The following is a 22,940-nucleotide window of genomic DNA, read 5'->3' as shown; positions in this document are numbered from 1 at the left end:
ATTTGTCATTTTCAAATTTACTTAGGAACTGAAGTTACTACTCCATCGTTCTACACTGCTGTACTCACAAGGCAAAATGTATGGATATGTGGATACCTTGCTTACCATGTTAGCAATGCTTTTAAAAGTAAGTAATCAAAAGGATGGAAAATATAGGGAAGCAGATTTTTTAAAATATTTTCATTTTTTTTTCTCAATTACATATCATAACAAAATTTCATACAAGTTTTCCTAAATTATATGATCAAATTTAGCTCCTTCCCTTCCTTCCCTTCCCCCTGCTGATGCTGGCAGGCAATTCAATCTGGGTTATATACATATTATCTTGTAAAACATTTCCATATTGTTCATTTTTGTAAGTGAATAGTAATCTTATAAAACCCAAATATCAAAACATAAACCCAAATAAACAAGTGAAAAAGTATATGCTTTCATCTGCATTCTGACTCCAACAGTTCTCTCTGGAGATAGATAGCATTTTTTTGTCATAAGACTCTCAGAGATTTATGTGAAAGAATGCTATCCACATTGAGAGAAAGAATTGTGAGAGTAGAAATGCAGAAGAAAAACATATGACTTCTCACTTGTTTATATGGGTATATGATTTGGGGTTTTGGTTTTAAAAGATGGCTCTATCACAAAAATGAATAATATGGAAATAGGTATCAAGGATAATATTTATATAACCCATTGGAATTGCTTTCAGCTTCAGGAGGGGCCAGGGAAGAGGATAGAGAAAGAAAATGAATCATGTAAACATGGAAAAATATTTTAAAAATTAAAATAAAAAAATAAACTCCTGGTCAATTGTTAAAAAAAAAAAAACCTCAGAATTGTCCTGGATCATTATTGTATTGCTTATAATAGCCAAGTCTATCGTAATTGATCATTCTACAATATTGCTGTTACTTTGTACAATATTTTCCCAGTATTGCTTATTTCATTCTGCAGATTTTGACTCAATAGGATGAATGAATTAAAAAATATTTAGGTGCTAATTCTGCCAGGCTTAGGATATAAATACCAAAAGAGTTGTCAAAGCACAGCCCTTGCTCTCCAGAATCTTATGCTTTAAAGGGGAAAGACAAAACATCAAGGAATCATAACCAAATCAGGGGTGTTTCATCTGTCAGGTTACAAAAATGGTGAGTGGAATAAGTCAATCAATTAACACTTATTAAGTGCTTGCTATGTGTCAGATACTATGCAAAAGCATAGGGGATACACAGAAAGGTAAAAAATAGTCCTTGTTCTCAAAGAGTTCATAGTCTAATAGAGGAGGTAACATGAAAACAACTATGTACAAACAAACTGTATATAAATTGAAGATAACAAGAAAGGCACTAGAATTCAAAGGGATCAGAAAAGGCTTCTCATAAAAGGTGAGATTTTAGGTGGGACTTGAAAGAAGCCAGGAGGCAGAGATGAGATTGGAGAGGATTCCAGACATGGGGAACAGCTAGGGAAAATGCATGGAGTCAAGAGATGAGTGTCTTTTGTAAGGAACAACAAGTAGGACGTTGTCACTGTATCAGTACTTGGGAGTGAATAAGGTGTAAGAAGACTGGAAAAGTAGATGGGGGCCAGGTTGTAAAGGGATTGTAATACCAAAGAAAGGGAAAAAAAACATATTTTAAACCTTTATCTTCTGACTTAGAATCAAGACTATATTAGTTCCAAGGCAGGAGAGTGGTTAAGGATTAAGTGAGTTGCTCAGAGTCACAGTTAGGTAGTGACTGAGGCCAGATTTGAATCTAGGGCCTCCCATATCCAGTATGGAGATTTGGAGAAAGAATACTTAAGACAGGTAGAAGGACCAGGATAGAGTAGAGTTATGGACACATAAGGAAGGAGAAAATGGTAATTTGAAAGGATCTAGGGCTTTAGGCAGATCAGGGATCCCTCACCTATCGCAGGAGTTATATTTCAGACACCTCTGTGAGAGGTGAAAATCCACAAAGTAGCCAGAGAGTAAACAGACTGATGCTACAGTCATGGAGCCAATCAGCACTCAGGATGTAGAACACAGGGCTGGTAAAGGGTAAGCGTGGGTCCCCTGTAGATAGGGGATATTAGGCTGGGATGTGGAAGGTCCCACGTCTTTACTTCAGGTCCCTTTGTGGTCACCAGACTGTTAAGGGTAAATTTTAGGGTTGAAACTGAATATATTTTTTAGTGGATGCCAGGGATTTAAATTATAAATCCCAATGAAACACTTAGGTCAGAATGGAATTTTATGGTGGTTTATTTACAATAGAAGGAAGAAATTAAGAATGATGGAGAGAGAGAGAAAGAGAAAGGGAAGATCTGCTCCAGCCTGATCTGAGCCAGGGGAAATTAAGAGGCCTTCCCAGAAGATTAAATCTAGCTTGGCTTCCAGCTATGAGGCCTCCTCTCTTCATGGTTGCCAACTGTAAAAATTAAATCTCTAATAAAAATATTATATTTTAAGAGGTTTATTAATCATCATTAGATGTCAAGGAATAAAGAAGATACAAAATAAGGACCATGTGCCCATGGCTGATCAGCCAGTTCAAATACCCGCCTTCCCACCACCAAGCATAGGACAGGAAGTAAAGAGGTGGGACCTTCCAAGTTCCCACCTAATATCCCCTATCAACAGGAAGTACATAATGACAGGAAATCAGTGGGCTCCTGGGAAATGTAGTTCTTTTTTTAAGGTAATAGATTTTCCAATCCTCTGCCCCCCAGACCCACGGAAGACTGGACTCTCTAGTGGGTCTTGTAAACATACCAACTTTGAAATTACAATAATTTGAGGAAAAGAGAACAAAACCAATGATTGCTAGGCTCATTGACAAAAAGCCAGTAGGGGGTAGTCCCTTTGGCATAAGCTTATACATAAAAAACAAATGCATTCAACCCCACACAATTCAAATCACCACTTCCCGAAGTTCACTGGATCTTCTGGTGCAGCATGTGGTCTGTGGAGGCATCTTCATTTTCTGGATTCAGCGAGATAGCATGTTTCTTAACCTAAAATTACTCTTAAAAAGTAAACTTTTCAATTTAGAAAAATTATACATTCACTCCTGAAGAGGGTGTTGAAAAACACAGGGATCACTTAGGAATGCATGGCTGAGTTATGAAGTATATGAATCAATTGACAAGAGAAATAAAAAATATTTTTAAAAATCTAGATAAAAGAGAAAAGATAACTTGTAAATGAAATATAGACTATCAAAGTCTTATGTGTAAAAAAATTCTAAGTAAAGGAAAAATAAATTTATAACTGATCCTTGAAGCAGGGCCCAATTAAAGAGATATATGTAATTATGCACATACCCAACAGTAGCCAATACTATAGAAAATTGCCACATTATGAAAGACAGAATAGGGACTAGATTTTTGTGTCATATGGAAGTGTCATTCCCTGGTCTGATCATTTATCATTTCTCAGGGTTGGGGAGCCAGAACAGCCAATTATTAGGTACTTTCATAGAAATTATTTCAAAAGAAGTGTGATTCAAGGAGTCCTGTGTCTTAATATATATCAAGTGCTGCAACCTCAAGTCTCACACTAGGTTCAATGAAGTCCTTTTGTATTGGCTTACGTAAGGGGTAAATTTAGGGGGTTTTGACTGAATATATTATACTAGTGGTAGCTAGGGATTAATTCAAATCCCAATAAAATTACTCTTCAGTTTGGGAATTTTATGGTGTTTTAATTAATATAGAGGGAAGGAATTAAGAAGAAGAGAGAGAGGGGTATAAGATTTTTCCGGCCTAGCCTAAACCAAAGGAAGTTCGGAGAACTCAGCCACAAGGCCTCCTCAGAAGATTAAAACTAGCTTGGCTTCTAGCCACAAGGTCTACTCTGAGATGAGGGCCTCCTACGAGGATAATGCTTTTAGGAGGTAAAGGAAAAAGGAATCAGCTTAAATTACTTGCCCAGGTCTCTCAGGGAAGACGCCTCACCTAACCCACGCTACTGAGATTCTCCCAGTTACCTCACCGGCAAGCCACAACCTGCCAAACCACCAGCACACCCAGCACGCTACCATAAGCCACAGCAGCCAGAGCCAGAGCCACGTCTCCATGAAAGAGACCAGAGAGGAAGTAACGTGAAATATATTGACCATTTTTTACATCACTTCCTGCATCTCACATGTACCAATGGTAGCTTAAGCTTGACTTAGGACAGTTCAGGGGTCTGTCACTTAGAAGTTCACTAAGCCTACCTGGATTGCTTTGGTCTTTGTTGACCTTGTGTTCCTTGGCACTGTGCAAGTAGCTTTGTGCTTTTTTGATACTGTGCAGTGGCTCTTTTTGTATTTCCTTCTGGAATCAGACAGAATCATTAAGCAAAGTCCCATAAATTTCTTTTAAACAATCAATGGCATCATTTTTATTGTCTAAAGCTTTTTGGGTATGCATTGACATTATAGCAAATATATTTTAAACTTATATTAATGCAAAATCAAAAAAGTTAAAGAAAATCTCAATATTGGGGACATGCTTCAAGTACAAAAAGGAGTGAAAAAATAAACTGAAATAGTATATTGCACATGCATGCAAGCAAAAAACTGATAAAAGAATTTAAAAAATCAAAATAATGTAGCTTATAATCATTGACATACTATGTTAGCTAAGGAAGGATAGAGTACAAAGGTTTCCCACCAAAAAATGAGATCCATGTCCTTTTCAAACCTGGCCATGATCCACTGTGAGTGCAAGCAAATGGTTTTCACTAAGTAACAGTTTTTTTATAAAGAACAATAATAACACAGGTAATGCACATTCAAAAAAATCCCCAAAGTTATAATAACCCATTTAATGACAATAGCAAACAAACCAACTGTCATATTTTACATGAGTCTGCTGTATGACATTTAAAGCTAATGGATACTTGTCACAAGTTTTTCAGGTGTAGCAGTGTTTCAACCATGGCTGAGATTTTTTTGAACCATAATATAGGTAGGAGACTAGTAGGAGATAATTAGTAATTTTGTATAAAGCATTTTTGCTTGAATGAGGAGGTTGGAAAATAGACTTCAGAAAGTTAATAAAAGAGTAAAAAGAAAGGAAGTGGAGGTACTTATTACAGGTCACTTTTTCAAAGAGTCTAGCTACAAAAGGTAGAAAAATGGGGGAATGCATAGATCAAGTGAGAGTTGTTGCGAATCAGGGAGACATGAGCTTATTTGTAGGCTATAGGTAAGGAGAGTTTGGAGGATAAATGAGAGAGTGGGAATGATAAGAGGTAGCAATATAAATTTACTAGAGAAGACATGCCTTTTCCAGGAATGGTAGTATTAATTTGACTGTTATTTTCCAGACCAAGAAGTGGAAACAAGGTGGGAATATGACAGGACAGGAGATGGCTGGAGCACAATGTACCAGATCTGGGACTTGTTAGATATGGTGTTACATTACCAATAAAGAAAGCATGACCCATTGCAGGAATAGGCCAAGTTGTGGAGAGTAGAGTTGTGACTGTGGTAATGGAAGAACTTAGTAATTAGCATTATTTAAAAATAGAATGAACTGTCTTGTGAGGTAGTGAATTTGGTTACTTCAGGAATCACAGTTTTACAATTGGTAAGGACTTTTCAGATTGTATAGAACCAACCCCCTTGTTTTTTTAGGTGAGGAATCTAGGGCCCAGAGAAAGCCACATACGTGCTAAGATCCAGAATTCAAATCATGGTCTTTGGACTCTAGTAAATCTGTCCACATTAGCAGAATCAATTCAATAAATTTTTGTTAATACATAGAAAAATCAGAATGGTGTTAGGCACTTACCCCATAGATGAGTATAATACCATAAATTATAAGCCCCATAAAACCTTAGAAATCCACCTTCCCTACTGCCTTTGGAACCTGAACCACATAACATAAATTAATATTCTTTTCTATCCTGGAATCAGATCATGATCCAGATTGTATTGGGATTGTTCATAGAAGCAGAAGCTCTTTGTTTCTGTAATGGTAAAACCTACAAGTTGCAGTTTTGGTGCTGGCTTGTTTTTAAAGTATAAAACTCCTTTTCTTGTACATGGATAGGTTAAGCTCTGATGTGATGAAAAACCTCAAGTTGTTTGTTATCTAATTTTAGGTAGCAATGAATAGAGCCCAGGTGTGTTTGATATCCAGTTCCAAGTCTGGAGAAAGACATCTGTACCTTATTAAAGTATCAAGGGACAAGATTTCAGACAACAATGACCAAGAGACAGCGAACTGTGATGCAAAAGGTAATTAATTTCATTTGTTCGTGTAACTTTTCTAAAATAAAAAATTTTCACATGTTTGGAATCTGGCATGAGTCTGCATAATTGTTATAATAAATTATTTTCCTTCCTTTTTTTTTTTAATAAGAAGTCATTTGGAGAAAGTCATTTGTAGTCATTCTAAGTATAAATTCATTTGAAGAAATATGCCCCACCCAATACAAATACATATGTTTACTTATGTTTTTCTATAATACATTTATGTTTTCTGATGGAATTTAAGATGTTTGAGGGCAGAGACTAATTAGTTTTTGTCTTTTTGTTCCTGGAAGTCTAGCATGGTCTTTGGCACATACTAGACACAATAAAATGGTTATTGATTGACCTTTGGCTTTGGTACATTTGTTACCTTTAGGTTTGCCTTGAAGCATGACTTTTCTTACTAATATTTTTTCTTCTATTAATCCTAATATTTTTTATTAATTTTTAAATTAATCCATTAAAATTCTCTATTAATCCCATTTTTCTCCTGGAAAGAATAACCTAAACTGATTTATAATGCTGTCATTTTAGCCATATTTGCTGTATTGACAAGTGTCCTGACAAAAGATGACTGGTGGAACCTGCTATTGAAGGCTATCTATTCCTTATGTGACCTCTCCCGATTTCAAGAGGCTGAGCTCTTGGTGGATTCTTCACTAGAATATTACTCATTTTATGATGATAGACAGAAACGCAAAGAGCTTGAATACTTTGGTCTTTCAGCTGCAATTCTTGACAAAAACTTCAGAAAAGCATACAACTATATCCGGTGAGGTCCCAATGCAAATATTCATAGTCTTCTAGGTCTTTTTTCAATGAAAACTTTGGGTTAATTAGCTTTTTTTTGAGTTTGTCTTTGTTGTTTAAAATTGCTTCCTTCTTTTGCTCCTACTTCCATTGCTCCTGGGCAGCTAACAGCACCGTAGATAGAGCATTAGGGCTGGAGTTAGGAAGACTTGAGTTCAAATCCAGACTCTGTCACAATAATTCGGTGCTAATGAGAGACTTAGGCACAAAATATTTAAGTTATGTATTTATTGGAAAGGCTAGTGATTATCATTAATAGGGGGCAGTGGTCCCCCAGTAACCAGAGACTCCTAACATAGTTAGACTAGCTTTTTAAATACTACTTAGTGTTTATATAAGATACAGAAATCCCCCCCCAAACTAAGATCGTGATTGGTTCTTTATTACACTACCTGATCATCAGTCTTCACCCATCATGGTGACCAGAAAACACAAATTAGGCCAACATCCTCTCCACAATGCTCTCCCAAAGCAGGGAACTTTCTAGAGTTCACAGTCTATAGAATTAGTCTTTCCCTTGGCACATTCTCCAGAGGTCTCTTAACTACCACTCTCTGTCCTGCAGAATCCAGCACTAAGAAAAGCCTTATGACCAGGTTGAATCATCCTTCATCTGGCTTTCTTATATCCCTCAACTGGCATCTTGCTTTGCTCTCTTATTAAGGGTTGGAGTTAGATCTGTACAAAAATATTCTAAGCCTTAAAGCTTGGTTACTATGATAAAGCGTGATGATAATAGTTACTGTTTTGATGAAAAAAGCTCTTAATTACAAATCAGTAATAGACAGTGACTAGCTGTATGACCCTGAACAAGTCACTTAACCTCCTTCAGCCTCAGTTTTTCTTTATCTATAAAATGAGGATAATAATAGCGTTTACATCCCAAGATTGTGGTGAGGATCAAATGAGATAATATTTGTAAAAAGTGCTTAAGATCAGTGCCTGGCACATAGTGAACACTACATAAATGCTAGCTTTTGTCAATATCATCTTCATCATCATCATTATCATTCATCATTATTATTACTTTCCAGGATTGTTGTGAGAATCAAATAAGGTAATGCCTGGCACATAGTAAGCACTATGTAAATGTTAGCTGCTATTATTGTTTTACCTTTATTTGTGGATTGGCAAGGGATAAAAGGTAACTAAACTTAAAGGAGTTTGTTTTGTTTCTTTGAATTGAAGTTCAAATGTTTATTTAAAAGGTAGTCTTGATGTTGTAGAAAAATTAATTCCTATATCATTCTCTAGGAAAGAGCTTTCACTGAAAAGATATTGCTCAAGAGTTTGTAATAACTTGCTTTTCCTGATGGTGGTATTTATAGTATTGCATTGTGAATACACTACTGACTGTAGTAATTGATTGGACAGCAGAACGATGATTGTGGGGTTTTTTTTAATGTTATTGCTTACTCTTTTTTTTTTGCTTTAATTTTAGGATTATGCTCATGGAAAATGTGAATAAACCTCAGCTGTGGAACATCTTTAATCAAGTCACTATGCATTCTCAAGATGTACGACACCATCGTTTTTGTCTTAGATTAATGCTCAAAAACCCAGATAATCATGCTCTGTGTGTCTTAAATGGACACAATGCATTTGTATCTGGTAGTTTCAAGCATGCACTTGGTAAGTGAATGTTAGTATTAAAATGAAATTAAAATGTCTAGTTCATATTTAAGAGGGAAAATATTTTCATTTCATATAAATTGTTGTGGACAAAAGGCATTTGTGATTCTAGTTCTGATTTGTAGGTGTATAAATGGTTCAGCATTTTAAAAAATCAAAATAATTTTAGTCCTACTCTGCTTTGAAAAAAATGTGCAATTATGTGGCAATTTAGAGAATTGTCATCAAAAATAGTATTGTTTTGTCAAAAAATTAAGCTGATTAATTTTTCTTAACCCTTTGCATTATGACTTTCAACTTCATCATTCAACTGCAACTACTTTTTCCAAGATAATAATAGTCTTTTAATGTTAAATCCTATGACTTTTTCTGTAATCCTCATTCTTCTTTACAATTTTTGACAGTGCCAATCATGCCTCCTTCTGGACATTTTTCCCCTTTGACTTCTTTGACTTTGCTTCTTGATTTTCTTCTTTCTCTTTAAATGTTCTTTCACAAACTCGTTCGTTGGATTATCATCATGATCACATTCACTAAAATATAGGATGTGGTTTCTCTACAACATTTCTCTTAGTAACTTCACTAATTCACATGGGTTTAGCTGTTATTTATAAGCAGATGACTATATAATTAGCCTTGTTGTCTTCCATGAACTCTAGTTTTTTTCTTTCTAACCACCTTTTGGACCTTTTCACTTGGATGTCTTGTTGACAGATCAAATTCATCATGGCCTGGATAGAATGCATCATCTTCCCCAACACCCAAACTTGACTCTCTTAAGGACATTTATCTAGTCATCCAGGTTGCTAACATGAGAATCATTCTTGACCCTTACTTTCCCCTTACACTAGATCCAGTTTATTGTTATCCAGATCTCATCTATTCCTATTTCATAGTGTATCTTGCCTTCATCCTTTTCCTACTTTCTTTTCACATGTTTGTCAATCTAATTTAAGATGATAACCCCTGGTGAACTCCCCTTCCTGGAGTCCTCCAATATTAGTATTGTATATCTTTTTAAATCACTTGGAATCTACTTATTCGTGGGCATGTTGTATCTCCCAGTAGATTCCTGAAAGTCAGGAACTTTTTGATTTATTGTCTCTGTCTCCCTAGAACCTAGCAGAGTCTCTTAATACATGTTTGTTGAATTAAATTTGTGAAAATATTTCTCATGAGGCCAATTCAAATCATGCTTTTTTTAGGTCAATATGTGCAGGCTTTTCGCACCCATCCAGATGAACCTCTCTATAGCCTCTGTATAGGATTAACATTTATTCACATGGCTTCTCAGAAGTATGTGTTAAGAAGACATGCCCTTATTGTACAGGTAATTCCTTTTATTTCTTTTTATTTGAATTTTTAGATCTTTTGATGCCTCTGACATTTACTGTGCAGTCCTGAGCAAGTAATATAATCTTTTTGAGCCTTATTATGTTCATATGTTAAAATGGGAATAATAATATTTCTACCAGTTTTTATCTCATAAGGTTGTTGGATTTTGTTCACATATGGATTCTTTTAGCATATATAATTATACATAATTCACATATGGATTCTTCTTATTATATAAAAAGTATATCTAATTTCCATTCCATCATATGTAATACCTCTTTAATGATAACTTATGTGAATACTGCAATATTCATTAATATTGATATGTTGAGGGGAATCTTAACAATTTCCCAAAATTACATTTGGAAATATAATTAATTGCATTTCATTTTTGGATTTTCAAGTTATTATTGTTTTATGCTAAGAAAAGATATTTTTTAAGTTATCCATTTATGCTGAATAGTTGCTCCTTGAATATTTTTAGCTTTATGTGAAAAGTAAATATGAATGGTGAGCTAAAGAGAAAATGTATCTGAGAAGGAAGTGAATTATTTTGTTGCATATAGTATTGTGAAAATGGGTTAGTGCATTCTCCCTAAGAATATGCTTTTATAGTAGTCATGCTTACGAAGCTCTTCATAGGAAGTGTGAAGAAAGTAGGGTCCTGAGACATCACTTACCAGCTGGGACCTATTATTACCAGACAGTTGCATGTGCTCTGATGAGTTTTCTTCTAAGGGTGAACATTTCCTAGTTAGTCATTCTTCCCAAGTTACTAGTTTGAAAGGTTTGCCTCAGACTCACACTGAGCAAGCTAACTTGAAACCATAGACAATCTGTTCATGGAGCCTGGGGGCCTGATTGTGTCATTTAACTCTTAATTTTATGGATTTCATTGCAACCAGCTAAAATCCAATAGAATCATTTTGGAGGCTACTTAACTGTTCTTATGTTTACTTATCTTTTGTAGGGATTTTCCTTTCTCAACCGATACCTAAGTCTCCGTGGACCTTGCCAAGAATCATTTTATAACCTGGGACGTGGCCTTCACCAACTGGGACTGATGCATATTGCTATTCATTATTACCAAAAGGCCCTTGAGCTCCCTCCACTTGCACTAGAGGTAACATGTGCTTTCATTTCAAAACAGTATCTGGTTCCTTTTTTGTTTAGATGAATTTAGTCAGCCAAATTTTATGGCATACTAAGTATAACAAATAACTTATTTCATTGAAATGATTTTCTTTCAGTAAACATTTAGATAGTTGTGTTGACAAATAAATTTTAAATATATGTCTTAGAAAATCTAGTATTCTATGAAGTACAAGTGCATACAAATTTAGAATTTATGGTGAGAGAAGATGGTAGCCACAGGAGTAGACTGGTTGACATCCAGCCTAGTTAAGTATGAAATCATTATTCAGTTAAAGATAAAACATAGCTTTTCTTTCTTTTGGTAAATACGAAGAGTCTGAAAATTCTAAAATTTTATTTCTTATATTCCTTTGAAGATAAAGTATTAACGGAGGATATGTTGTTTCTTGATAATAATGTCTTTTTTATTTTTTAACCTTCTGTTTTAGAATCATTAGTGGGGCAGCTAGGTGGCTCAGTAGATTGAAAGCCAGGCTTGGAGATGGAAGGTCCTGGGTTTAGATCTGATCTCAGGTACTTCTTAGCTTTGTGACCCTGGGCAAGTCACATAACCCCTATTGCCTAGCCCTTACTGCTCTTTTGTCTTGGAACCAATATTCAGTTTTGATTCTAAGATGGAAGGTAAGGATTTTTAAAAAAGAATCAGTACTAAGTATCAATTCTAAGAATTGTGGGAAGGGCTAGACTTACTTGCCCAAGGTAACTTAGCTAGGAAGTGTCTGAGGTTAGATTTGAACCCAGATCCTCCTGATGCCACACCTATACACTTTGCTATGTAGCTGACCCTAATATACTTTTTTGAGCCTCATAGAAGACCTTATAGATATTTTCCATTTTAGCTCAGTGCCTGTATTAGTTAGAATTCAAAACAAAAACAGTAATTCTATCCTGTTGAATTTAATTGCTGAGTTTATTTATTTGGAGAATAATTTTTCATATACAGTTATTTTATAAAATATCTTTAGAGAGAAGAGATAAGACCTTTAACTGTTTAAGAGTACACTGTGTTAAAGTCTTCCAAACATCTTCCCACTTTGATTCTTTGCTACAAAGTTTTATATTCATTAGACAGAAACTCATTTTTTTAATAAGCTTGGAAGCAACAAACCCTTTTTCCATCATTGTATTCAATAGACAAAAAATAGAAACATAACAAATACTACTTATCAAATCAGAAAGCTTTGATCACTTCATTTTACAGTTTAGGATCCTGAATCCTTGGGAAGTAAAATATCTTGCCTCGTATGTGTGCTTTACCTACAGAAGGGGCAAAGCTTTGATTTGGAAGCAACATCTTATCCAATTCAGTGCTCTTCTCAGCTATACCACACACCTCAGAAAGAATTAATAAAACATCAAGATTCCTGTTTATCAGACAATCTGTATAACTTTACAAAAGTACAATAATTTTTTTTCAGAGAGGAGCTATTCAGAGAGCTAATCCTATAAGTTTTCCCCAGGTTAGAAATAAGTGATACTTTAGTTATAAGTACATGACACCCTCTAGAGAGGAAGTTAAAGTAGCAATTTCTGGTAGAGTTTTACTGTATTTCAGTTTTTGATATGAGGACTATGGAATTTCTGTAATAAAACATTTGATAAAATTATGAACAGGAAAACATTGATTTCATTTACTTGGGAATTAAGACCCCTCTCAGTATGAGATTAGAGACAGAGTAATGTTAGGTTAGATGAAGGTTTTTATAGAGATAGGTCCACATCAAGGTCCGCATTGTTCATGGACCCTTGCAGGTGAGATGCAGTGATATTCAAAATTGATGAATATGTAGTCTTTAATAGAATGCAAGTCCTTATTAGTTGAAGTTTGTAAGCCCTCAGAGGCCTTCGTGGCTTAAATACTATTAAAAAACCTATTTGATTATATAAACATTTAGTGTTTAAGAGAAATGATCTCTTTTCTTTTTTTGATATAAACTTTCAAATTAGTATATAAATTTTTTTAGTGATGTCTGAGCTTTACTATCTAATTTTTAAAAAGTTATTTTCTAAAACTGCATTCTCCCTTGGGTTGTTCTCCCAGGTAGCAATACCAAATGTAATGGATTTTCCATGTTTTTTCCCTTTTTTGTTCCAGGGTATTGAAAGTGACCAGTTAGATTTACGAAGAGATATTGCATATAACTTGTCGCTCATTTACCAAAGCAGTGGAAACATGGGAATGGCTCGAAAGCTATTATATACCTATGGTACTATATAAGTTATCTTGGCAAGAAATTGAAGTTTTTATGCAACTGCTGTGAACCATCATTTTGCTTCATGATTCAGTATGGATGATTTGATCACCCTTAAGGAAATTATTATCTTGGCATTATTTAACATTAGGAAGTATTCTTTTTATTATAAACAAGTACAAGTGTATATATGTTTAAAAATGTCTGATAATGCTATTTGGAGTGTAACCATTCTCACCTTGGTTCCTGTACACATTCTGGATTTTTAAACTGTTTTTCAGGCCAGATTTTAACTATTCTATAGTAAACCATGACAAAGTACTTCTCAACTGATTCTGAACCTGTAATGGGCAGTATTAAATATTGAGTCAGGACCATGTATTTGTCTGCTGTTTTTCCTGACTCCTTAACTTCTTAGGTGCTATTCAAACACTTAATGTGTCTAAACATTTTCTCTGAATGAAGGACTTGAGAAACCACAAGTGTATTTTTAAACACGTCTGTATCACACTTCAGTGTATATTGTGATTGTTGTCCAGGCAACTTTTTCACCTTTTTTGTTTTGACTTGTGGAGATGCCAAATTTTCACATGATCAGTAAATCAATATTCTCTGACTAAGGAAAGACTGTCCATAAGATAAAAATAATCAGCTGCTTTAGTCCCTTAGTGCAAAATTAATCCAACAGGTTGTTTTGTTTTCTCAAGAGTTTGATTGAATTTTTCACATTTCTGCTGCCCTTTATTGTCTTGTTAACTCTCTGTTATCACGGTTATGGCTATTTCTCAAGGACAGATATCACTCTGGCAAAGACTGGGCCAATCCACGAAGTCCTGTATTGGGGAAAGAGTACGTCATACCTGCTTTTCTTTTTGTGGCTTTGAGAAAGAACAACAAGGTGCTATTTCAAAGTCACTATGATGACCAGGGAAGCTAATAAACTGGTTAAGGTTGAAGGCATTGGAATATTTCATAGCTAGTACAAAAGATGATATAAAGGACCGAAACCCCGACATAACTTATGATCTTAAATATTACTTCCTGAGAAATCTTACCAATGCTTACATGCACTTAACTTTTCTAGTTTAGAAGCAGGACTTTTGTTTACTGAGTAAATGTGTCATATTTTGTAAAAAAAAATGTGTCAACTGAAATTTAATAAAACTATTTTTTATAAAAAAAAAGCTTAGCTCATTTTTAATTGTTTTATTTAAAATCTGTAATATTCAATTAGAAAAGCTAATTATAGTTAGTATATAGTAGGAATTAGTTTTTACATCTTGTATGTACTGCTATGTTTTCTGTGTTGAAAAACTCCAAAATCCCTTACTTAATATTTATAGCATTGACCTAAGACTTTTATTATGTAGTAGCATGTTCTTCCTTTATGAAGCATCTGATTTTTTTCCTTACTCATTGATCCTTTATGTTATTTGAACTTGAAGCAGCTGTGTGATCTGTCACAAGTTTCACACTACTCTTCACCTTGCTCTTCTAGAATGGAAAAGGGAAGGTTCATCAACACTAACCTTTTGTTATTTATTCCCAGGCCCTGTTAATGATCTGCTTCTTCCCTATATAGCTTTCAACCATTATACCTTTTCCTCCTTTCTTCTGTGTTTTCCTTATTTTAGTAAAACATTTCAGGGGTCCAAGGTATAAAAAGTAAGGTGGGTCTTATAGCTTTGCTTGCCAAGTTCCCTAAGACTTGGATATATCTTATATAGTGGCAGAGTGAGATTTAAAATGAGGAAAGTCTGTATTTAATACAGCTCTCTTGCCGCTGTCTTCAGAAACATGGAAAGGAAAGGGACTTGCCTCCTTTGCTGCCTTATCTGCAACATTGTTCTATGAGAAGTAGCTCTGTAGACTTTATCATGTAGAACACTTATGCAGATTCAAATTTGGCTTTACAATTCTCCAGTAAGCCAAGCAGTGATTGGAGTTGGAGAGCTCACCCAACATTCATACATGGAATATGTTTTGAATATTGTAGTAATAATAGTAGTAAGCATTTATATAACACTTTCAGGTTTGCAAAGCATTTTACATGTATTTTTTAATTTGATCAGTAGTAAATATTTCTAACATGTTCATAGAAACCTAGAGTTGAAAGGGGCATCAGAGACCCTCTAGTACAATCCCCTCATTTACAACAAAAAGAACCAAGGCCCATGGAATTAAGTGACTTGCACAGGGTCATTGCACAGGCAGTAAATTTTAGATTCAGAATTTGAATCCAATTCCTCCGACTTCAGAGTCAGTGCTTTTTCTACTGTAATGATTAGGACAGTTTCATCTACCACCAGATCAGCTAGTTTGTCCCTAATAGCTATAGCAGAATCAATACCAACTGACAATCAACTGGCCTAATCTATATCAAGATCAAATATCATAACACTACTGAAAATGCTGCTCTAACATGAAACTAACTGAAGATGTGGCTTGGGGATGGAATTAGATGTTTTCTAGTTTTAGTTAAATTTTTCCTTCACTCTTAAAGATACTAGTTTATCTCTCACTTTCCAGACTAACAGTTGGCTGAAATCTGTTTCAGCTGAAATTTCTCCCCATTAATAACATTATAAAATTAGAATCTTTCTCATTGGAAATGTTTTAATTCTAAGGCCAAAGAAAAAACATAGTTATTGTAACAAAGATTTTTCCTATAAGCTCAATTGTCAAATATTTTGTTATGTTACCTAGAAATACCAATTTATGAAGGAAGTAGTAATGTATGTTGGGAGACAGTCTGTATCCCTGAGTTATGAGACTGATTTCTGACCTAATGTCCATCCTAATATTTTCTTTTAAAGAGTTTATTTATCTTTTGACTCACTTTGAAGTAGTTTCATGCTATTATTCCACAATCTCTGGGTAATTATCCTTTTTTGGAGGCTTAAGGAGGTTTTTCATTTTCCTTCATAGTAAAATACTTAGCAAATACGTTCTAACCTTTAAGCATTTTTTCCAGTTATTTTTTTCCCTCTAATTTTTAGCCAATCCAATCAAATCCTATCAACATTTATTAAGTGACTGTTTTGTGCCGGGCAGTGTACTAAATGCTGAAGATATAAAATTAATAACAATAAACTTTGCCCTCAAGGAGCTTACAATCTAAAGAGGAGGCAAGGAAAGAGAGGAATAGGAATATCTGGGGGGGGGGTATTTTGTTTGGCAGAGCTGAAACCAGACAGGACAGCAGATGCAAAGTGCAGTGAGCTGAGTTTAGTTTCTGCTCTCTATTATAAAAGAAGGCATTGGGAGGAATCTGGTACTCTGCCTATCACCCCTCCAATCAGAGAAGAGAAGAGTTCGAGGGAGATGGAGATAGTCAGGGTTTGGGTTCACTGTATTATGGTGAATTTTTAAGTACAGTAATGTACTTATGGAAGGGGAATCTTGTTTTGCAACCAGGTGGGCAATGTATTCAAAGTGGAGTTAATAAATAGTTGGTGAACATCTATTAAGTTCCTACTATGTGCTGGAAGGATCTAAAAAAGGCAAAAGATAATTCCTGCCCTCAATGAGCTTATGATCTAATGAGCTAATGAGCTAATATAAATGGTATAAACAAGATATATATATATATATATATATATATATATATATAGAGAGAGAGAGAGAGAGAGAGAGAGAGAAAGAGAGAGAGAGAGAGAGAGAGGGAGAGAGAGAGAGATACACATACACAGGTTAAATAGAAAACGAGAGAGAAGGCACTAGAATTAGGAGGGGTTAGGGAAGGCTTTCTGTAGAAGATAGGACTGAATTGAAGCCTGAGAAAGACAGTAGGAATTGATCAGAAGGAAGAACATTCCAGGTGTGAGGAACAGCAAGAGAAAACATCCAAGAGCAGAAAGATAGAGCATTTTGTTTCATGGAACAGCAAGGAGAACAGTGGCACCAAATGAAAGAGTACACTAAAGGCAAGAAAGGTATAAGAAGAGTGGAAAGGTAGGAAAGGGGCTAGCGTAAGAAGGACTTTCAATGCCAGAGGATTTTAGACCTTTAGGAAACTCACTTGAAATGAATTGGACTGGGGAGAGACTGGACACAGGCAGGCCCATCTTTGCTGAATGTAGGTTTGTTCTCAACATTTTTTGCCTTCTTGTATTCCATACCGCTTTCCTGCATAATCCCCGTGGCCCGGACCTCCTCAGCTGGAGGAGCATAGCAGCCTAACTGGTTCTTTTTCTAGAAGGAACGCCATGGGGAAAGGCCTGAGCCCAGTTAGGTCTCTGGTATTTTTTGCTTTATGCATAGAAGCCCTTATCTCTTTATCTAGCTCAGGATTTCTCGATCTCCCAGTAGCCCCTGGGTCTCTCAGTAAGACCCTGAAACACAGGTTGTAAGATTGCTTATGTCAGCTGTACCTGGTCTTCAAGGTAGCCGAGTGGTGGAAAGATGTTTGGGACTTAGATGTACTTTAGTTCTTTGATAGACTGAAGCTTTTACTTTGTTTATGCGTTATTTTGTAGATCCACTATTGATTATCATAGCTTTGGTGCCCTTCCGCCATTTTGCCGATCAAGTGACCTGAATGGGTTTTCATATACTTAGTGGGCTCCTCAAGCATGTCTAGCCCTGCTATCATCTAAACTTTGTGTCTTCTCCAGGCCCCTTTCCCCCGCCTCCCTTTAGCACCAATGGTCAGAGCTCCATGACCTTCCCCTTCCCAGTCGCTACTCTTGCCCTAGACACCTAGTGTGGACTCGGCACCTTCCCAGGCCTCACGCCCTCTCTAGGCACATCCCCCGGTGACTGTCCTGTATGCTTGTGCCCTACACGCAGTTTTGGCAGAAGCCATATTTCTTCTTCACATCCCTGGCAGCATCTAACCCAATGTCTGCACACAGTACGCATTCAAAAATGTTGAATGCCACAGGCTCAGCTAATGAAACTTGCAGAGGAAGTAGGAGCCCTGAATATTTTACGTTAGATATTTGGGAAGTCTGGGTTACTAAATCAGCACATTTGGAAAATGCTGTAGTTTGATTTGCTTTTAGTAAATCATTTGTTAGTTTCTTTTGTTATTCTTGTGGACAAGATGGATTTTGAACTGCTTGTTTGTCATTCATGGTTATGTCAGCTTAAAAAGAGGTCTCCAGTAAAGTGTCCCAGGGATCTATCTAATGCTTGACCTTGTATGTATTTTTATCACTCACTTGAATAAAAACAAACGACTTGCTTACCAAATTTGCAAAATTTGACACAATGGCTACACATTGAATGATAGAATCAAGTGCCAAAAGGATATATATTTTTTTTAAATAACTCTTTTCTTCTGTCTTAAAATCATTACAAGTTTTCAGTTCCAAGACAGAAGAGTGGTGAGGGCCAGGCAATTGGGGTTAAATGACTTGTCCAGAGTCACACAACTAGGAAGTCTGGGGCCAGATTTAAACCCCTGTCTTCCAAATGCCAGGCCTGACACCCTATTCATAGCAGCCCCCTATGGTAGCTTCCCCATTGACAAGCATTGAGAATGTTGGGCCAAATCCATTAAGATGAAATTAACTGGTGATAAATGTCTTACACTTTGGTTATAAAAACTCAATTGCATAAGTACAAGTTGGGGCGGTGTGGCTAGATAAGTTTATTCAAGAAAAGATTTGGGAATTTTGTGGATTTCAAGTTAAATATGAATCTGCAGGGTTAGACGGCACCCAGGATCCTCAGAGGCAGTCAGAGGGAGGCGTGAGCTCTGATGATGGAGGCGACGGTACTCTGTCAGTCACACTGTGCCTGTAGTACTGTGCTCCGTTCCGAGCCCTGGGCTTCAGCAGCAGCCAAAAGAATCAGTTGAATGTTCAGAGGAAAGTCATTAAGATGATGAAGAGCAAATATGGTCATGGCATGGAAGGACGGGTTAATGATGCAGGAGAGGCAGTGTGGAGACGGGGCAACCTTCAGGCAGGAAGATGCGAGCTCAAGTCCAGTCTACCTGACCCTGGACAATCCCAGAGGAAACGTCTACTGCAAGGCAGGATTGTGTCCTTTAAGAACAGGAGCGATTCTCTTGCTATAGAAAAATCCTGTCTGGCCTGATAATTGCCTATGCGTGTGTGTGTGTGTGTGTGTGTGTGTGTGTGTGTGTGTGTGTGTGCGCGCGTGCGCATCAATCTGCCTTATCTGGTTTATAAGCCTCTTATGGGCAGGAATTTATACTTATATGTCTTTTGTGCTTTGTAATACCTATCTTAAGGCTGGGCACATAGTCCTCAAGTACCATTTGGGTGATTGTTTTAATGGGTAATTCCAAAAGGGAGTCCTCATGAAATAATTTGAACATACAGTGGATGGCAGTAAAGGCCCACAGACTTTGTCACATACAGGCTAGCCTGTACTCCTGGTACAGGCTGTACCACAACCTTGCAAAGTTTTTTAAAACCATCATTTGGCTTGAAGTATGTTTTTTATCTAAGCTGATATTTAAACAAATAGGCCTCTCAGTAATCACCCGTCATCCCCCCTATTCTTTTCAAGCATTTGCACCTGCTCTTCCACCAGCATGCAAAGAGCTGCCTGACATACCAGGAGTATTTTACTCTTGTCTACCTAATTCTGAGTCATAACAGAAAGAAATATTGACTGTTTTATCCTAATAGATATGTCAAATGTTAAAAAGGCCACGGCCTTCAAGATGTGCCAACATATTATCATGCTCTAAGAATTTTGTGGCTTTTTGCTCATATATCCCAGATCAACCAAGTAAAAGTCGCAGTGAACTAGAATTCCTGAAATACAGTGGAACAATTCAACTTTGTTGAGAGGAAAGCCATTGTAGCTCATGTTCAGAAGTCAAAGCTACTGGAGCCAACTCTTAACTGCATGAGATATTTGCTCGCTTCTCATGAAACCTGTTTGCTACTTCATCTTATTTTTAGTGGATACCTAGCAAAGAGAAATGTGAATCATCTAAGCATAGTCACCTCTCTCTGTCTCTCTCTGTCTCTGTCTCTGTCTGTCTCTCTCATTTCTCTCAGCATTTATCTTGAAATAGTTTTATGGTTGGATAAACAGATGGTCAGCTATAGTTCTGTGAAATTTGCTTTCAGAATGATTCCTCTACTTTTCTAGCTGGCTTATCAGCTAGAGAAGAAAATATTAATTTTATCTCCCTATTTTGGGAAACAAATAAGGTGAGATTGATTGTACCTCAAACATTATAGGCCAATATATTTGTAGTGAACAGTCAGAATGTCTTGAAAACTAATTTCTATTGAGAAACTCATTTTTTATGTTGATGGATTCATTATTTCATCAAGACGGTACTTGGCCTTGTTCTGTTTAACATTTTTGTCACTATCGGGAATAAAAGAATAGATGTTAAGTCTTGCACTTTGGTACCGTAAGTATAAAGTGGGAGAGACATGGATAGATAAGTTCTGAAAAGGATCTGCAAAGAGTAGTGTGCTGAAGGTTCAATGAGTTGACAGTGTGCTGTGGCAGCCAAAAATGGTTATTATAATCTTGACCTGCCATGTTAAGAGAGTGTGGCTTCCAGGAATAGGTGGGTGATAGATCCACTATGCTCTGCTTCTGTCAGACCTCAGCTGTAGTATTGTGTTCTAGGTTTAACAAGGACATTGATAAAGAGGGAGACTGTCCAAAAGTGAGCAACCAGAATCGTGAAGGATCTTGTTTGCAATAAATGAATTGAAAAAACTGGATATATTTAGCCTAGAGAACAGAGGACCCTGCAGGGACATGATAGTTGTGTTTAAGTATCTGAAGAGTCATCATATGGGAGTGGGATTAGATTTGTTCTGCTTGCCACCAGGAGAACCAGGAACAATGTGTGAGAGTTGCAAAAAAATGAATTTAGGCTGAATTTCAGAAAAAAACAATTCCTAATCATTTGAGCTGTTCAAAAATGCAATGTGTTACTGCAAGGGGCATTGTATTTACCCCTACTTGGAAGTCTTCAGGCTGCATAATCACTAGTTAGGAATATTGTGTTGGAGATTCCTTCATGTATGGGTTGGATTAAATGCCTGCTAATATCTCTTCCAATCCTCAAAATCTGTGATTCTTGCACTGATGCCCTCTTATCCCCTGGGTCAATTACAAAATGATGGCCGTTTTCATTTCTTGATCCCAAACCATATCTTCTAACAAAGATTTTTATTCAATTTTCTTAGTGCTCATTTTTGCACTGAAATCAACAAGTAGCAAAATATATGTTGGCTTTTTGTAAAGACAATTTTTGAAAAGTATACAGAATTTTTACATTTATTTTTTAATTAGATAGTGATGTTATTTTTATGGTTGTTTGAGCACTAGAAGGTAGGATACCTAAGCATATTTTTCATTGTCTCTTAGCAAATGAACAAATCACTAAAACCAAAGATGATGAGCCCCCATTGGTGTGTTTACCTTTAATAGTAGCCAGAGAGTACAATTCAAAGGCATGTAATGAAATGACACAATAAAAAAAGTAGCAAACACAATTTTGCCCACAGAGACATCATAAGTGGGAAGAATTGGCATATGTAGATAATATATGGTCAGAGCATGCAGATGGAAGAACATGCATGTAAGCAACATTTATGACAGGAGTACATGCATGAAGGAGCAAATGGGAAATATGTGTGATTTGTGAGGAAAGTCCCAAAAGGGATTTTTGGATATAATAAGTTTAAAACTAATGTCTATGGGATATCCATTTCAGAATGTCAATAGATATCTGGTGATATAGGACTGGAACTCAGTAAAGAGATTAGGACTGTTTATATATATTTGGGAATCCTCTGCCTAAAGATGGTAAGAAGCTGATGAGATTTCTAAATGAGATAGAATAGAGAGGGAAGAGAATAGGACTCACGATGGAACCTTAGGGGATACCCTAGTTAGTGGGCATGATTTAGAGAAAGTTTCCACGAAGGAAGTCCGAGGAGTGGTAATACAGGTAAAAGAACCAGGGGAGAAAAAAAAAAAACCAACAGAGTATCCAGGAGGAAAAAGTGATCGACAATATCAAATGTGGCATAGAGGTGAAGAAAAGACAGGACTGCGAAAAGGCAATTGGATTGGAGTTGAGCAAATTTCAGTTGAATGATGAAGCCAAATAGTAGAGGATTTAGGACAGATTGAGAATAAAGATGGATGGATTTTTCAAGGCATTTAGCTGAAAAGTAAGGAAATATGCATGATAATAGAAGGGATGGTAAGATCAAGTGAAGACTTCTCAAGGATTCAGAAGACATGGGTATGTTTCTACACATCAGAGAAGTACTAAGTTAGGCAGAGAATGAAGGAGACAGAGATAGAGACAGGCAGACAGAGACATAGATACAGAGGCAGAGACAAAGAAAAGGGAGACTGGAGTTAAAGAGGAAGACAGTGAAAGCTGAGGTCAGAGATTGTAGGAAGTAAAAAAGCCACAGACCTTATTGAATAGTCTCAATCTCCATTGAAATATGTGGGCTTGGACCTCAGCTGAGAAAGATGGGAAGTATGAGGAGAGATGAGATTAGCAATATCCACTGCAGTGAGTGGGGCAAAAAACCAATTAAAGAAGAAAGGAGGATTTTGTTACAATAAGGAATCAGTTGAAACTAGATTACATTTGTAGAGGACTTAG

The 22,940-nt window shown here is 36.2% G+C and overlaps 1 protein-coding gene across 2 annotated transcripts in view; it reads left to right on the top strand.

Annotated features, from left to right (window-relative positions):
* GTF3C3 (general transcription factor IIIC subunit 3) overlaps positions 1–14,538 on the top strand; it is a 44,709-nt gene extending 30,171 nt beyond the window's left edge. The window contains exons 13-19 of one of the 2 annotated variants that reach the window (XM_001369849.5): positions 26–127; positions 6,080–6,215; positions 6,765–7,002; positions 8,482–8,672; positions 9,878–10,002; positions 10,978–11,130; positions 13,258–14,538. In XM_001369849.5, coding sequence (XP_001369886.2) covers positions 26–127; positions 6,080–6,215; positions 6,765–7,002; positions 8,482–8,672; positions 9,878–10,002; positions 10,978–11,130; positions 13,258–13,380 — 1,068 coding nt within the window. In that variant the 3' untranslated portion in view covers positions 13,381–14,538. Of the gene's footprint in view, positions 1–25; positions 128–6,079; positions 6,216–6,764; positions 7,003–8,481; positions 8,673–9,877; positions 10,003–10,977; positions 11,131–13,257 lie in introns of those variants that run through there. The other variant, XM_016433753.2, reaches the window with a different exon arrangement.
* The last annotated feature ends 8,402 nt before the right edge of the window (positions 14,539–22,940 follow it).

The sequence above is a fragment of the Monodelphis domestica genome, chromosome 4 (genome assembly GCF_027887165.1).
Source record: "Monodelphis domestica isolate mMonDom1 chromosome 4, mMonDom1.pri, whole genome shotgun sequence".
Classification (NCBI taxonomy): Eukaryota; Metazoa; Chordata; class Mammalia; order Didelphimorphia; family Didelphidae; genus Monodelphis; species Monodelphis domestica.
This window is presented reverse-complemented; position numbering and strand designations above follow the sequence as displayed.